General features: G+C 51.8%; 9 protein-coding genes across 9 annotated transcripts; all 9 read right to left on the bottom strand.

The window, feature by feature from the left end:
• Positions 1 to 106: 106 nt before the first annotated feature.
• Positions 107 to 1,418, bottom strand: PC9H_009450 (uncharacterized protein; the record flags this gene model as incomplete). The annotated part of the gene is made up of 5 exons (XM_036778952.1): positions 107 to 486; positions 545 to 1,008; positions 1,055 to 1,248; positions 1,303 to 1,336; positions 1,390 to 1,418. The coding sequence occupies 5 exons, from the start codon at positions 1,416 to 1,418 to the stop codon at positions 107 to 109; spliced, it is 1,101 nt and encodes a 366-aa protein (XP_036628341.1).
• Positions 1,419 to 2,731: 1,313 nt separating this feature from the next.
• On the bottom strand, positions 2,732 to 3,196 carry PC9H_009449 (uncharacterized protein; the record flags this gene model as incomplete). Its single annotated transcript, XM_036778951.1, has 2 exons — positions 2,732 to 2,781; positions 2,824 to 3,196. The coding sequence occupies 2 exons, from the start codon at positions 3,194 to 3,196 to the stop codon at positions 2,732 to 2,734; spliced, it is 423 nt and encodes a 140-aa protein (XP_036628340.1).
• A 702-nt stretch (positions 3,197 to 3,898) lies between these two features.
• On the bottom strand, positions 3,899 to 4,595 carry PC9H_009448 (uncharacterized protein; the record flags this gene model as incomplete). The annotated part of the gene is made up of 3 exons (XM_036778950.1): positions 3,899 to 4,095; positions 4,172 to 4,314; positions 4,462 to 4,595. 3 exons carry the CDS (start codon positions 4,593 to 4,595, stop codon positions 3,899 to 3,901), a joined length of 474 nt encoding a protein of 157 aa, XP_036628339.1.
• An 833-nt stretch (positions 4,596 to 5,428) lies between these two features.
• On the bottom strand, positions 5,429 to 5,967 carry PC9H_009447 (uncharacterized protein; the record flags this gene model as incomplete). Its single annotated transcript, XM_036778949.1, has 2 exons — positions 5,429 to 5,851; positions 5,920 to 5,967. 2 exons carry the CDS (start codon positions 5,965 to 5,967, stop codon positions 5,429 to 5,431), a joined length of 471 nt encoding a protein of 156 aa, XP_036628338.1.
• A 104-nt stretch (positions 5,968 to 6,071) lies between these two features.
• PC9H_009446 (uncharacterized protein) lies at positions 6,072 to 7,085 on the bottom strand (the record flags this gene model as incomplete). The annotated part of the gene is made up of 1 exon (XM_036778948.1): positions 6,072 to 7,085. The coding sequence occupies one exon, from the start codon at positions 7,083 to 7,085 to the stop codon at positions 6,072 to 6,074; it is 1,014 nt and encodes a 337-aa protein (XP_036628337.1).
• Positions 7,086 to 7,362: 277 nt separating this feature from the next.
• PC9H_009445 (uncharacterized protein) lies at positions 7,363 to 8,474 on the bottom strand (the record flags this gene model as incomplete). The annotated part of the gene is made up of 6 exons (XM_036778947.1): positions 7,363 to 7,643; positions 7,706 to 7,876; positions 7,952 to 7,992; positions 8,079 to 8,142; positions 8,204 to 8,279; positions 8,352 to 8,474. 6 exons carry the CDS (start codon positions 8,472 to 8,474, stop codon positions 7,363 to 7,365), a joined length of 756 nt encoding a protein of 251 aa, XP_036628336.1.
• A 920-nt stretch (positions 8,475 to 9,394) lies between these two features.
• PC9H_009444 (uncharacterized protein) lies at positions 9,395 to 9,937 on the bottom strand (the record flags this gene model as incomplete). Its single annotated transcript, XM_036778946.1, has 1 exon — positions 9,395 to 9,937. The coding sequence occupies one exon, from the start codon at positions 9,935 to 9,937 to the stop codon at positions 9,395 to 9,397; it is 543 nt and encodes a 180-aa protein (XP_036628335.1).
• A 647-nt stretch (positions 9,938 to 10,584) lies between these two features.
• On the bottom strand, positions 10,585 to 11,454 carry PC9H_009443 (uncharacterized protein; the record flags this gene model as incomplete). The annotated part of the gene is made up of 1 exon (XM_036778945.1): positions 10,585 to 11,454. One exon carries the CDS (start codon positions 11,452 to 11,454, stop codon positions 10,585 to 10,587), a length of 870 nt encoding a protein of 289 aa, XP_036628334.1.
• A 3,237-nt stretch (positions 11,455 to 14,691) lies between these two features.
• On the bottom strand, positions 14,692 to 16,052 carry PC9H_009442 (uncharacterized protein; the record flags this gene model as incomplete). Its single annotated transcript, XM_036778944.1, has 3 exons — positions 14,692 to 15,463; positions 15,510 to 15,635; positions 15,691 to 16,052. The coding sequence occupies 3 exons, from the start codon at positions 16,050 to 16,052 to the stop codon at positions 14,692 to 14,694; spliced, it is 1,260 nt and encodes a 419-aa protein (XP_036628333.1).
• Positions 16,053 to 16,133: the final 81 nt, after the last annotated feature.

Below are 16,133 nucleotides of genomic sequence, written 5' to 3'. Positions count from 1 at the left end.
AGTGCATAGTAATCCACGAACGGCCGTGAACTATGAACAGTGTCCTTGGATAGCTAGAAAGGCCGCGACCCGAGGGCCCGACCCTCACACGACAGACTTGCTGCGGCTACCATCGTATGCCAAATGGTCCTCTCCTGCGCCTCTTTCGCGCCTGCGCCGCGCGCCTTGCAGCCTCCTCTTTCTGTGCCTCTAATTGCTGAATGCTCGTCCTCAATGCCACAAGTTCGTTGTCGCTTGTTCGCTGTATCTGCTGCAAGTCGTGGTTCACACTGTTCAGACGGCCTTCGTATTGTGCAATGAGCGAATCCCTCTCCCTCTGTGTGGCTTCCCCGATTTCTTTCATCTGTTGCTGAAGCCTGGCCGTCTCCGTGTGGTAATTCGTAGCCAGGTTCTGAGCACTATCGCGTACTCGCTGGATTTCTGCTTGAAGCTCGTTGGTACGCGATTGCAACTCCAACTTCGTTTCCTCGTCCTTAAGTCGTATTGCTGCGGAAAGGCGATAAGTACTAGGTGTCCGAGTCCACAGAGCGAACGGGAAATTTACCTTCACTCATCTCGTTCTGGACCTGCCGCATTTCCTCTCTATGTTTCTCCACCTGGTCACGGAGCTCGCGATCAAGTTCGGCTCCAGCTGTGGTGTCCACGACTGTCCTCCCCTCATCGACCAGCTCCGTCTGGATGCACAGGGGTAGTGGGTGATTCTGAATGATGCGGCCCAGAATACACTTCGCACCCTCGAATGTGTTGTCATTCCGCATGAATTGTGCACCTTTGTCCAAGACCGGTTTGAAGAACGCGGGGTCGGAGGCAAGTTCTGCCTCGCGAGCCTCTCCAACCTGAGGCGACACCTGGCTCCACATATTCGACACTAACACGACATTTCGCAATGTCGCTTCGCCACAGAGCTTGCGAAACATCTTGAAATTGCGCGTCGAGATACCTCCCATACGGAAGTCAGAGATGCGGTGGATGTAGATCACCCCGGAGAGTGTTGTCCCCTGTCGATAACTTGTAGGATTTTAGGTGATGTTATATCAGAAGAAGTTTCACATACGTGCTCGCGAGGAAGGCTGCGATCATTGCTAATATGTCTGCATCGCTCTTTGTTGTGTCGTCGAAGCCGGGGGTATCGATGAGCGTGACTAGACGATCATCCACTTGAAAAGGCTTGGACAGTTGAACCTCGCTCGTACACGAACGCAGGCCGAGACCAACACGTAAACCGTCTCCGCTAGCTGTATTAATGAACTAGACATTGAAATCGATCAGGTGATGATGAAGATCGTATCATGTTGGAGTCACCGTCGTTTTTCCACTACCCGTGGCTCCCATTACCCTACGTTATGAGTTGTGCCATGATGCCATGACCGACAGAAGGCAGAGACTCACGCTATGAGGACATTCTGACCAGAGGTCATTATGTATTATGTGATTTCAGTACCTGTGAGTCTATCGCGTGTTAGTATAGTATCGTATAACAAGGGGACCAAGGTATAGTTCTTACTTGAGGAGGGGTTGGGGTTGCAGCTACAGCGAATTCAAGTCATTCTTCTATATATGACAAGTAGCGATAATATAACTTTAAGCCCTGTACCATATTTGGCGTGATGTCCTACCACCGCCGCACTCCAGGGAGGAGAGAGGAAGGAGGAACATTGATCTTCACCGCAGCGATACTGCAGAGTTCCGATCTTCCGTTCATAAATAGAGATTGCGTGAAGTTTTCAAACGATCAATCACAAACGTAGATGGGACATCGAAAAGAACAACGCATTAGCACAGAAACACTATAAGATGAAACAACGTGCAAGCATACCAACTGAAGCAGGATCATCACCGCAGCTGGTCGAAACAGCTTTCTTGCTTTAGCTGACTTCAGAAGGTTCATAACTTCATCGTTCGTCTGGCCCGGGAGGGCACGTGCAAGCCCATGCAGTGTCTCTCCTTCTCTTCGTTGACTTCACGCGTCGCCAACAAGCTGTATACCTTGCTTTAGCAACGCATCAAAATACAATACAATCCGGCGAGCGAAGGGGGTTTGTACATCCGAGCCCTATAGAATGTGAGTGATTCGTGTAAATGTAAATGTGTATACAGCATGCCAAAGAGACATACGATATAGATGCATAATTGTTCGATAAGGTATGCTCCTGCACATGGGAGGCATTATTTCAAACTCGCAAATAGGAGATTGCATTCAACTCACCAAATCGACTGTCCGCGAATTCCTTGCAATGGTGGACCACGATATGACAGATATGTGAACTATTAAACACAGGATTGATTGCTACTCCTCGGGAGCGACTAAGAAGAGATGTTTATTGACTGGTGAATGGTTCTTCTACCTCCCATATCACTGGTCACTTACATCGATCCATAAGCACGAAGTGATAGATTCACAAATGAAAGATCGAGTCAAGTACGTCCCCGATCGAGCTAAACATTCCGCGTCAAGATGGCCGTCGAGCAGCTTCAGCATGCTGTTGCTGAAGGCGTTTCACAGTCGCTTTTAACTGCATCCTTTCTATTGAGTCCATCTCTTGTGTGCGACTTGGCCTGTCATTGACTTCGTCCATCCTTCATTTGTGTTCCACAACCTGCCGTTCGATTTCTAAGCGAGATGCCGCCTCAAGGTCTTCCATCCTTCTTTCGAGCCTTTATTTCTCCTCAGCGTATGAGGACGCGTTGCGATTCATTTGCACGCGCATCAAGTCTCGATTTAGCTGCGCTGTCACTCCTCTCGAGCTTGCTCATCCTTCTGCCTCAACGCTTGGGGTTTGACTTTTAGAGCAAAGGTTGAATTGAAAAATGAACGGAAGATACCTTGCTTCATTTCATCCTGTAGCTTCCGTTGCTCTGCCTTGTATCTCATCGCCTGTTCATGCAACTCGCGACCAAGCTCAGCACCAGCAGCAGCCTCTGTGATGTCCTTCTTCTCGTCCACCAGCTCCCTCTGGATCCGCAATGCCAGAGGATCCTTGAACGCGATGCAACGCATTATCGTACAGGCAGAGTCGAATGTATTGTCATGCCGTTTCATCTGCGCGCCCTTGCCTAGCACAGGCTTGAAGAAGATATCCCGGGTCTTCAACTCCTCCTCACGGGCCTCGCCCATGTTGAGAGAGACCTCGCCCCACATGTTCGTGACTATGACCACTTTCCGTAACGTGGAGTCGCCGCATAACTCCCTGAACATTCTGAAGTTCCGAGTTGATGTGCCGCCCATACGAAAGTCTGAGATGTGGTGGATGTATATGACGCCTGAGAGCTTCACGCCGTGCTGGTACCTTTACGGTGCATCATCGACATAAACATACTAAGGGAGAGAAATAACAACAAAGTGCTCACGTAGTCAACTGTGGTTGAGGATTTCTGGCTCATCGACTATCCTCCGCCGCACGACGGAGGTTTTATGCACATTATAGCCGCATGCAGAATACTGTCTTCGCGTTGCGTATTCACGGTGCAGGTGAACTACATAAGTGGTGCTCCGGAACCGAATGAGCGCAAGTACGGCGAAGCTGTTGAGAAGCAGAGTCACGTTCGATCGTCGGGGTCCAGGGTCTATGAGTGGGCATAGACAAAATTAGAGTTGTGTCCCTCAACCCCCGTCGTATCTCCCACTCGACTATTTCGGCTCACCTTGGGAACAATGCAGACCGTAAGTCATGGAAAGCCTGTGGAGAGAATCCATAACATGAACGGTGGTCCTGAAGAAGCAAACCCCACGCCGGCATCACTGTGACAAGACCTCACAACCACCTCGTTTGCCTGCCCTCGACGGTGTGTTAGCTATCTGCGTCTAAAGCTGTAAGATCTTCTTGCGAAGCTCCAAGACCTCCGGGTTGTTCACACCTTCTCGAATCTTCTGCTCGAGTTCCCCGAGCTCCCCTTCATACTATCTGATCAGCCTCGCCTGTTCCACCCTGGCAACCTCTGCGGCCACTCGTATCTGAGCCTCGAGTCTGTTCTTTTCTGATTCGTATCGGGAGGCCATGTCTTGCGCATCACGCTGAATCCGATCAGCTTCGCCCTGCAGTTTGCTGATTTCAGCACCAAGCTCGTCTCGTAGCTCTTGATCTTTGAGGCGCAAAGCTGTGTAACAGAGAGTTAGCCCAAGGAATACTTTTGAGGAATATAATAAACACCTTCATCCATCTCGCATTTCAACGTGCGAGATTCTTGTTCATGCTTAAGAACACCTCCTGCGACGGCTCGCGAGCTTCGCTAACAGCCGCTGGTACTTCTCCCCATATATTGGTGACGATGGCCAAGTTCTCCAGCGTCTTCTCCCCGCACAGATGCCAAAGCATTCTGATATTTCGCGTCGAGAGTCCGCTCCTCCGGAAATCCGAGATCCGGTGCAAGTATATGATCCCGGAGAGAGTGTTTTTCCTTGTTCGTACCTACGTCGCGGGACCATCAGTTAGTTGTTGGGGAATGTGTGGCAATCTCACTCACGATGAGGTCAGAAATGCGAGAGCTGCATCTATCATAGCAAGGTCATCCGTATCGCTTTTATTCGTGTCGTCGAATCCTGGGGTGTCCACCAGAGTCACCCTCCGACCGTCGAGTTCGTCGTCGCCACTGGCCATAATGGCGAACTAGAGAAGTTGTCAAAACAACAAAACCAAATCATCAACGTATAGCGAACGGTCGTTTTGCACAAAAGGACGGTCGAGCATACTCCTCTTGGTCTACATGAGAGTTTCAAGGGCTATGGGGCGAGCTACAGTTCGACAATAGCTTGGTGGTCTGGAGATTTCTTCAATATAGAATCATGGAGAGCGATCCACATTGACTTACCCAAGTAATTGTCGCCCACGTTGGACCTTGTGTCTCCTCCTATGCTCCTGGTACCGAACACTGTTCCTATTTGACTCATCTCGACTCAATACTGAATACTAAGTACCCAGCTCTCTCTAGCTTGCGAGTCGTTCTCATATCGGTTCAGTGGTATATTGGCAAGTCGCTTGTTTGTCCGTTTCCGTCTGGGCGGCTCAGGATTGATATTCCGCGACTTTGGGGACCAAAGCTTGCCAGGCAAATCGTGTAGGCCACCGACATGGAGTCTGTCGAAGTTGAGGTTCATGCGTTGGGATACACTTCAAGCTTTCAAGCCACTAGTCGCTGGCGAACGTGGGTTGCTCTTGGCGCACCTCGCGCGACTGGCGGAGAGTACGTGTTCAGCTGCATTGCAGGCATGGCGCCAGAGGTGAGTTCACAGAATTTCGATCGTGATCAGTTTTTTTCTGTTGGCAGCTGCGAAATCACAAAAAAGGCTGGCTACCATTACCACCGTACGATTACACGATCCCAAAGAAATAGACAAGACGAAACAAACATCATAAGCAATATAAGCCCTCAATCTTCAATGTCCATCTTCACCTGCGCTTGGCCTAGCGGCATCTAGCACCACGATCAAGCTCTACTTCCAGATCCCCAACTTTCTCCCCGACTTCCGCCCCGGACTGCTCACATCCTTCATCGGTGGCGCCTGTGTGTGCCCCATCTGCTCCGTGGTCCCATTCCTTAATGGACTTCCCATGCCCTGCGCTGGAGCATTCCCACTCAATGCCCCCATCTTAACCACCCTTTCCTTCTCCCCGACGTTCCTCTCCTCCTTGAACCCCTCCACCTCCATCCTCTTCGCCCTGACCCTCTCCTCCACATCCCTTACACCCTCCTGCGCCTCCTCAAGATACTTCCGCGCATTACCTACGTTCTGCTCGGACGACGAGAGGCGCGCCTGCGCGGCTTCAAACTTCTGGCGCAGGGTGTGGAAGGACGTGGATTCTTTCTGGAAGGAGGAAAGGACAGACGAGTGCGAGTGATGCGCTTTGGCTTCGCGCTATGTAAAGGGCGAGGGTGAGTATGTCTTGATTTGTACGCATCGGGAGTGAAGAGAAAGGGACATACTTTGACTGCATCCTTCTGTAGCTTGATCAGCTCCTCCAGCTCACTCATCTTGACCGCCAAAGTCTGCTTCTCCACCTTACTCTCCTTCTTCAAGATTTTCGAAAGTCGTTTACTCTCACTCCCTATAGATCCCAGGTCTGTGAGCAATGCCTTCAAGCGAAGGAGTGGAGACTGGACTTGCTTTGTACCTTAGCGATCTGCGACTGCTGCTTTGGAGTCAACGCAGCGTCCGCAGACTGTTCGCGCGCGTGGAGGCTCTGCTGTGAGTTGTCGCCACCACCTACGCCTGGGTCAGCGAGGGCGACACCGTTCGTTCGTGGGTCGTATGCAGAGTCTTGCGCTGGTTCAGCAGAATATACGCCTCCATCGAGTATGGTGCCATTCGAATTCGGTTGCTGAGGATGAGGCTGGGCGAGCAAAGTGTTGCGCCCCATCGACCCGGCAATCGAACTCCCTCTCGCATGTCCTACCGTACCGCCCGTACCGTTTCCATTTCCGTTCCCGAACTCTTCATTACCGTTACCGCTACCATCGTACATTCCAGTCCCTACGCCCGCCATATTCGTGTTCTGGATGTTATTTATCCTGCTGTTCGGGTTGTTTCCATTCATGATGAAGGAATTCGGACGCGCGGGCACGGGCGGCCTCTTTGCTGGGGAGACCGAGTTCGAGCGGTTCACGGGTCCACTATTCGTCTGGCCCCCGCCGACGCCTGGCCGGTACATGTGCGCATTGCCGCCGCCATTTGCGTAGTTTGAATTCGCGTTGTTTTGGTCGTAGTCATGATTATAGTTGTTGTCGACAGCGGGGAGCCAGCCAGGCGACTCAGCTTCAGTTTGCTGGCTGCTAAATGGGTCCTTCACGCCGTCGCCACCGCCATAGCCGTGTATTCCATTGCCGCCTTCTCCGAGCACGTCTTCCTCCTCGTACACCGCCCTTTGCTTGCCGTTGCCCGCCGCTGGGAGCACGGATCCCGGCGCGGTTGGGAGGACCATCCCGCCGCCGCCGTAGCCGTCGTTCTGGGTGTTCATATTGTTCATTGTATTGGCTATGGGATCTCTATCTCTGGAGTCGTCGGGGGACGAGAGCGGCGATGAGGGCGCGTCGAAATATAGAGTGGAACGTTCTGTGCGTGTTGAGGGAGTGGAGAGAGCAGATCCTAGCATTATTGGGGATGGGCGCCGGGAATGGCGCGTTATATGGGGGGATGAGGGGGATGAGGTCATGGCTGGACTGGCTCTCTTTTATGGAGTATGACGTCAGCAACGAAATTAGGCTTGGGCGCCTAGACCTCCGTTCCCGCTCGCTCCAAGACGATCCCGAGTAACGTAGAGCTCAATATTCCACTGACATATATCTACAAAATTGAACTTACAGGCAAGCAGCAGGACCGTATATTTCGACGACAAACCATCCTATCCTCAATCTTCTTAGTATTACACTCTACGCACTCCCCACTTGAGCAATGGAGCCTCCATCCGCACCGTCCCACACAGCGGGCCCAGGAGCCTGGTACGCGGCGGGATTGCCGAAGGGGTCGTAGAGGTTCCATACGATGCCAGGCGTCGACGAAGTGTACGTCCCGGGGAAGCTCGTGCCCCCGGGGGGCACTTCGGTGCCGTTTGATGTGACGCGGATTTGCGAACAGGACATGTACATCTGCACCCCACGGATGGGGTTCGAGGTGTATGCGACGTTAGCTTCGTGCAGCGCTGCGATTTCGGCTGAAACCAGTCGTATACAACTGTGAATAACTCCACCACGGGAGGTTGGAGGATGGGCTTACCGCGAAGGAGGTAGTCGCCAGCGGGGATGTCGGGGATTGTGACGCTGTGCTGGCCGTGCGCGAGGATGAGCTTGTCGACCGCCCATAGTCCGTTTTCGTATGAATCAGAGAAGAGCTTCGTCCATACTGGGCCGGCGCCGTTGGAGGAGGTCGGGGCGATGTAGACTTGGACTGAATACGCGTAAACATAAAGCGTTGAGTATTGAGTACTTGAGTGTATATGGGGAGGAGAAGATGTAAGCCTACCGGGCCCTTTGTGGGAGGATGCGATTATATCGTCGTCACGGCTGTCCATGAGCACATGAGAGAAATAATTAGCTAGTGAGCAGGGGCCGCGCATGGAGATACGGGGCATGGGGGAAAGGGTACATACGTGTCGTGGTACCATTCGAACGTCACCAAGTCGCCTTGCTGCACGGACACCGTGTTCGGTACGACTTGCTCGGATATCAGAAAGGGTAACGGACGATGGAGGATGTCACTGAAGTGAGGACTGACCTCTATTGTTGACGTTGCAGGCCATGGCGTTCGACGAGAGGTCCTTCACTGGGTTGTTGTTCGGTGGCGAGCGGATCTACATACACGCCGATGGCGACGGTCAGTACGCTACCAAGAATCAGGATCTTTTGCACATTGGGGCACATACGTATAAGTTCCTTCCATCACCCTGGAACGCGCCATTGACCCAGAGGCCGTATACAGTCGTATGCGCCGATACGGCGGCGACGAGGCAGGCGAGGGTGAGTAATCCTGCGGGGACGTGCATCATCAAAGCGACTTTGTGTATACGAAATCGAAATCGAGGGACTGTTAATATATGAGACTCGAGAGACTCCGGGCGTGAATCGTGATATCCTCGGCTTGACCTGCGCTTCTGCAGATCATACGCCGATATGCCTCAGTTCATCCGACACGCCTTCGTTCACGGAAAGTGCATGGGGAATCGCGTTATGGCAATGATCGGATGCACCGCAGAATTGTCGCGCAGGTAGTTGGGGTTTAGTTGGGGTCCAAGGCCAGAGTGGAGTGCGTTGCGCCGGCGGCTAGACATTTTGACAACGCGGGGGAACAGAATAGCCATTAGGTTCCGAGGAATGTGCGACATGAGGGGAGTATGGAGGAGGCGAGGTAGTAACTATGTCGGCAGCAAGCTGAGTGCCGAGTACTAAGGCTCGTAGTCTTTGGTAGTAGGGACAGGATCATGATGGACCACCCATCGCACCAACCCCGATACCAACCCGGAGACCGAGTATCTGCCTAAACGAATTAAGCATCAATGATCACGGTTGTGGTTGGGCTGATGTCGGATGGAAGAGATTAGGTTTCGGACAGAAGTACATGGGAGGTTTGGTACTCGCCACAATCTCCGAGAATTAATTTATCTAAAAGGTGTTTGCAGTGTTCCTGTCGAGGAGGAGGTTTGGGTTCAAGAATAAGTTGCTTGTTCGTGTTTGAATCTATTGATCGATCATGATCGGTATATGGGCGCTTAAATGAACAACCAGTTGTTGAACTTCAATGACTTTGTCACAACTTCAGTCTCATCACGATTCATCAGTCAAGACCAGACGACCAGGCGCCAGGATATATTATTTCCTAAATCACAAACCACTATACCTACTAAGCACTTGGTTCAGCACTTATATCCCCTAATCCACTCCCAACTTTCATGGTTGCTCCACTAAATCGCTAGCACGGGTGTGCTACGACGCTCGAAGCCGTCTGGAAGAGCTTGACTTCGTTGGCTCTTCGAGTGACCAGGCCCGGCTGTACTACCCCACCAGCCAAATTCCACCGCGGCAGCTCCTGGGCAGCAACCGTATTGGGCGTCTCCCCCGCATTCAACCGGCTCACCAGCGTCGACGACCGCATATTCGCGCACCCGACGTTGAACGTCCAAGATGTCAGTGCACCGAACTGATTATCGTTGAGGCGGACACTGCTGCTGATGGCGGTGTTCAGGCAGCTCGTTGCGGTGCGGCTGTCGGCGAGGAGCAGCGTCGTCGCGCGGGCCTCGGTGAGCGGGAACGGGCCCGCCTCGCTGCAGCTCGAGGTCTGGCACAGGTGCCCGTACCCGACGGTGGGCAGGCCGATGGGGTCTGGCGCGGGACTGGGCACGAAGCCCTCGGACGACTTGATTAGGTTGGTCGTCGCAGTGTTGATAGCTGGTGGGCATGCGGCGTGCGCGAAGCCGCAACCAAGGACCAGGGTTACGAATGCGAGATACTTCATATTCGTGTTTGTACAGACCCGGTTACGCCAGGCTGCCTTTTAATCAACTCGTGCAGTACCGTCCATATGGCATCCCGACTTCCAAATGTCAAGCTTGTCAGAACGGCTAGAGACTGTAAACCGTTACCGGCGCCTCCACGACAAGCTCCCGCACATGAAGAATGATATGATTAATGATCAGCATGCGTGTCTGTCAACAAAGAAGCCTCACTTTCTTCGTATCAGCATTTGTTCCTCCAATACCAGGATCCTCGCCGTGCTGATACAGAGCAATGTGATGACTGCACTGTGGGAACGAGCAAAACCAACAGATGGTGTTTCTGACAGACCGTGCCCAACAATGCCTCAATATATCACTACGACCGCTTCTTGACCTTAGGCTAATCTCCCTTGTGATGCGTCCGTATATTGATTCGGAGTGTTTCACTGAAGGAGGTGAGCAGAAGACTTCACTCATGTGGCTCATTGATATCATAGAAGCAGAAAAGAAAAAATGAAGCATGGCTCAAAACCAAAGAATGCGCACACTTCGCAAGATAGGCGGTTTCCATCCGTTTCTCAGAAGTCGTCGCCTCAAGATACAACACCTAAGTACATTGGCGATGTCTCACATGGGAGTGCCTACGCAGGGTCTACACCCGCGCTAATTAACAGGGATGGGCGATAACGCTCGAAGCCGTCTGGAAGAGGACAACCTCCGCCGCTCTCCGTCTCGTGAGCCCCGCAAGGACCTGTCCGCCTGCCTTGTTCCACTTCGGCAGCTCTTGTGCGGCGACCGTATTCGGCGCCTCTCCCGCATTCAACCTGCTGAGCAAGGACGACGACCGCATATTCCCACAACCCACATTGAACGTCCACGACGTCAATGCCCCGAATTGATTGGCATTTAGGCGGACGTTTCGGCTGATGGCCGTGTTGAGGCAGCTGGTGGCGACGCGGCTGTCTGAAAGGAGGAGCGTGGTTGCGCGGGCTTCGGTGAGCGGGAACGCCCCGGCTTCACTGCAACTAGTTGTTTGGCAGAGGTGGCCGTAGCCGACGGTGGGGAGGCCGATGGGGTCAGGTGCAGGTCGGGCGACGAAGCCTTCGAATTCCTTGATCAAGCTGACTGTCGCGCTGTTGATCGCGGGCGGGCAAGCACCTCCTCCGGTGCTTGCAGGGAGGCAGCATTTGAAGTCGGTAGGACCTGGGCAGAGGCCTACGATATTCCCGTCAGCGTTCAAGTAACTGTCTACAATGTCGGCGAAGAACATACCAGAAGCAATGTTCCCAGTCGAACAAGAACTCGTGAAACGGCAGTTGCCCCCAGAACCGCACGCGGTCTTCGTGCAGCACTTGATGTCGGCGGGGTCGTTGGGGCAGAAGCCGACGTGTGTCGTCCCACCGCTACCTGTGCACGACGCACTTGCGAGGCAGACACCAGGCGTGCCGTTGACGGAGCACGCACCGTTTACGGCTGCGTGCGCGAGGGGTGCACTGAAGACCAGAGATAGTAGAGATGTCAAGGCGAGGTATTGCATTTTGTTGGGGAAGGACTGAGACGATTATTGCTCCTTTTATATCACCTGTATATCGCTTCTCTGAATATTTAGATCAGCGGAGAAGCAGACCATATGGGTGTGGTTTCCTTCTAGTCATCTGCGCAATGACAATCTGGAGCCTTGTGTACTCGCGGTGTCCGAGATCACATATCGTATATTGTATGTCGTTTCGCTCGGATATCAATGCATCATGAACGCTGCCACGTCTCGTCGGTTTCATGGCAGTCAGAAATGTCTGGCTCGACCTCGAGCCCAAGGTTTTGAAATGGGGGGCCTTCGTGGTTAGCGTTTTGACATGACAATATGGACGTGTCTGCCTTCTGTTTCGACCTCATGCACTCATGTTCGCCGAACGCTGCCCCCAAGGTGTCACATTAACTATGTAGGAGATATTTCATGGATATGATATGCATGATACGCATGATACGAATGGGATTTGCAACGTGTGTCTCGCCGAAGCCAGAGCTGAGAGCCCAGCCTGTAAAAGATATATTGCTATGCGCCATGTGGGCGGGTCTCAATCTTTCCCACAAGTCATTTGTGATCTGAGCTGTCTTCCCTAGGACTCCCTTCCTGTGTGACAGCAAAACTCGGGTGGGGTAGTGATACTTCGTCAGTATTAGTTGTTGGATTTCAGCAATCTTGGCGGTACAGGGGTATAGGGGATACACGTGACTACTGTAATGTCGTGTCGCGCGCATGTATTATCTTAAGTTTATGCGTTTGCTGGCGTCCCAGCCAAACGCAATATATCTACTTGCTCACTCGGAACTCGCACGACCTCACCAGCTTATTTCAACATTAGTGAGATGTAGTTTAAGTGAGGAGTCGTCGTATCTAGATGGGGTACAATACATCGTCCGTGTTTAATGTATATTCAAGTCCTGGAACGGAGTTGTCTACACTACGCTTGAGTCCATCTTGAAGTGCTGTGGATCTCGAATTGAATGTCCGGCGTTAGGATATCTTCGCATTCTGACTCTCTTTCAGCGCAGGCAAGATGCACTATACCTCACCTTGTCAGTAAAATAGCACGGTGGCTAGGGGTTCAGAAGAGTAACACTCACGCACGATCCTGGTCGACAATAGACTATGTAGATTGGATTGCATTCTACGTTGCCAATTTAGTGTCAGCTTGGGATACAGCTTGGAGCTGCCCGAATCGAAGGGGGAAGGAAGGGGTGGGCTGCTTACTGTATGGTGACTGGCCGCAGCAGAGGCTGCAGGTGGATGAGTGTGGTGTTAGTGTTGATTGCACGAAGTAGCCTAGAAAGTCACTCACAGGGATTTTTGACTCGAATACGAGCTGGAGAATGGTAAACGCTGCACGGTTGATCGTTAGTAGAGCGCAGGAATTTAGGTGCTTCGAATGTAACCAACCAACTACAGAGAACGCATAAAGGAGCCCTGTCTGCGCGTTAGCTAGGGCTTTCTGGGGACAGCTCAGGTCGTAGTGTACCTACCATCTGCCCAAAGCATATCGGCTATGTGGGAACCGCCCGAGATTTTAGAGCTTCTCCTCCACCTAAATATGACGATAGAAGCCAACGTCAAGTTTACTGCCGATTCCCAGCAGGAATTGAACGGGAGCGTCAGCAGGAGAAACAAAGCTATTACTGGTGAGCTCACATAGGTTGAAAAGCATGCACAATAGTGATGGGATTGTATGGAATCTAGTGTGGAAAATCGGGGACGTTGGGGTATCAACATTATCGTACCGGCATGTCGGGTTGCTAGCTGGTTTCACGAAGGATGTGATAGGATATTGGATGACTAAATTTACAGTGATTTATGACCACAACGTTCAGTTAGACTCATGAGATGGCGAGCTTACATGATTTGTCTGCGTATTCGAAGCCTACGACGATGCTGGTTGGAATTAGGAGGATCTAGGGGTTGCGGTCTGTTACGTAGGGGAATCTGATGTTCGGACTGCTTACCAGAGCTACGAAGGAGAGCGATACTGCGGTTTTGCGGCTTCGGAGCCAAAGTGCGTATGTTCTGACAGCAAGGAGGGCTGTGTATCACGATGAGACCGATTACATTTGTATGCAAAGTCAACACACCGTTTGAAGAAAGGGCGACGAGAAACATCAAACCTATCCATGCATGGTAACCTCGGTTAATTACCAGTAACAGTGTGCTTGGAATGGGCACCACGTACTACCACAAAGTAGTGTGACAGGCCTGGAGTACTTGTGTCGTGTCTTCGTCAGGACTGGAGTCCAGACATATGCGGGGAAGTTACCGACTCACCGAAAAGAGACTCAATAATGCTGCAGAAGCCCCAGCATACCGTACAACGAGGTAGAGGTACCGGGTGGCGGTACGCCTTCCTTCTCTTGCTTTCCCCAGAAAATAAAGCTAATGCAACCAGCATGTTGAGTCGCGGTGGATAGACTTAGCAAACGAAGGTTTACTTGCCTCGTCGTTGAAGGCCAACAAGTAGTCATAGAACTAGAGGAAATGAGATACGCGTACTAGCCACAGTTCTAATCTAGAGGGACGCACCAGGATCGCAATGCTTCCGTCTATAGGCGCGTCGAAGTGCTGAGCGCTAAAGGTTTGATTATCGTTCCGATGGCACTCACAGGTTATACTCTACAAAAGCAAGTTAATAGTGCGCCTCGATGGAGAAAATATATCATGTACGGGCAGCTCACCAAGATTATTCGCAGTTCCTGGGCACAAGAGGGGATTACTTCTTCCATGGATCGCACATCATCAAATTTCGTTCGTTGAAGCTTCTTATACTGAGATCTCTGTGGAGAGGCGGTTCGACATCAGTGTAGGCTCCAACTCGGAGTCAGTAGGAAATAGATTCGTGCTAATCGCTGTGTCAGCCAGTGTACATTTTCAATGAGCAAGCTGTGTAAGTGACCCGATCATCATGGAGAAGACTCTAGCCGGATATAAGTTCGTACAGTCATGGTGGCCACGCAGCTGATGTATGATGCAAAAGGAGCAAACGAGGAATGATAAGTCAGCCTAGATCCTGAGTATAGCGACATAGAGGACGATTGACCGCGGCCTTATTAAGGGCGAGAGGACCATCAAAGTTGCACGACCAGAGATTGAAGGAGTAATGCGGCATGTGCCTGGTTGGTAGATGTGCTTCAAGTGCGACTCTAAGCTGCCACATAGAAGCCCCAATGCGGACGGCTTGTGGATATTGCTATAATATAAATTATAAACAAGGCAATTATACAAACCCACTTAGTGTTTAAAGTCCCCGACAACGACCCTCTCTTCATCAACCAACACTTCCTGCCGATCAGGATACAGAGCACTAACAACTTCTCTCTCCTTCCACACTTTCCCTGCGACTGGCGTCAATGTGTAGTGGATCGAAAGTGCGGACAGAACGCCCCCGTAGGCGTGAGATATCCCCGTATCGATGATTATAATCTTGCCGTTGCATCGGGACACGATGCCCGTAAAGTCAGGCGTATGTCCCATGATCATCCGTCGCGTCCCCGTCTTCTTCAACACCGCGTCAACATCCCCGCATACCTTCTCCTCGCTGTCCATCGCCCACCCACGGTACCACAAAGGCCCATTCGCATCGTACAGTTCGTGTTCCTGCCGCGTTGAATCTGGTGGAAGACCCGGGTATGGATACGGCGGATGGGGTGGCGGCTGGGCTCGATGTTGGAGTTTCCGCAGTAAAGATGCGGCAATATCATTGATCGCAGAGGGAAAGGGACTAAGTTGTTTGTATGTCGGGGATAATCCACCATGTACGAAGGAGAGCGCGGAATGCGAGAGTCCTTCGACAACGATGTCCTCTTCGTCATCGCCGTCATCCTTCTCGAAGACGTGATGTGATGGGTATGGTGTATTTGGTTTACCGAGAGACGGATGTAGAGGCAACCGCGCGGCAGTCGTATAGTTGTTCGCCCATGAACGCCCGATTCTGCCAGTCGAGATAATTTTTTGACGGTCAGACACTGAGCCAAATGTTTTTATTTCGGTTGGATATACGTATCTTGCACAGAATAAGTGACGATTCCAAGCAGAGAGGTATCGCTCACCTCCAATCACCGATGGCATTCATCCATTCGTGGTTCCCAAGTACCGAGAGAACAGTCCCGCCGACTGCAGACGCCTGCGCGCGGAGCTCATCCATCATGGTGAATAATGGGATTGTATCGTCACCTCTGGGATAGAACTAATTGTAATGCGGTAGGTGAGGGGATAATCCATGTTACATACCTGTCTATGATGTCCCCCGTCTGGACCAAGAAATCCACATCACCACTCCAGTCGCCCAAGTCGTTGAGCACACCAGCAAAGCGCAAGACGCGCTGGGCGTTCGGCATGTCACCATGTAAGTCCCCCACCGCAACAATATGTCTCGTAAACGATCTCGTTAGGTCATCACTGCGCTCTTCCGTTGTTACGGACTCTGGAGTAAAGTATGGAATGGATGTAGGCAGTTGCCATCGCCAGAGTACCCCATGAAGCGCAGCAATATGAGGTGATAAGTTAAGGTAAATCTGGGTCGGATAGCGATACAGAATCACTGCCGCGAGCAGGAATGTCGTGCAGAAGATGAGGAGACGGAAAGAAGGCATATGGATGCGCTGGCCTCTGACACTTGCGCGATGCCTAGGCTGAGGCAGGGGCTCGGTCAACTAGCTATTGGCCGGGTCCAG

The sequence above is a fragment of the Pleurotus ostreatus genome (genome assembly GCF_014466165.1).
Source record: "Pleurotus ostreatus strain PC9 chromosome Unknown scaffold_7, whole genome shotgun sequence".
In the NCBI taxonomy this organism is placed as follows: domain Eukaryota; kingdom Fungi; phylum Basidiomycota; class Agaricomycetes; order Agaricales; family Pleurotaceae; genus Pleurotus; species Pleurotus ostreatus.
The sequence above is the reverse complement of the archived record's forward strand: the minus strand, read 5'-3'. Positions and strand labels throughout refer to the sequence as shown.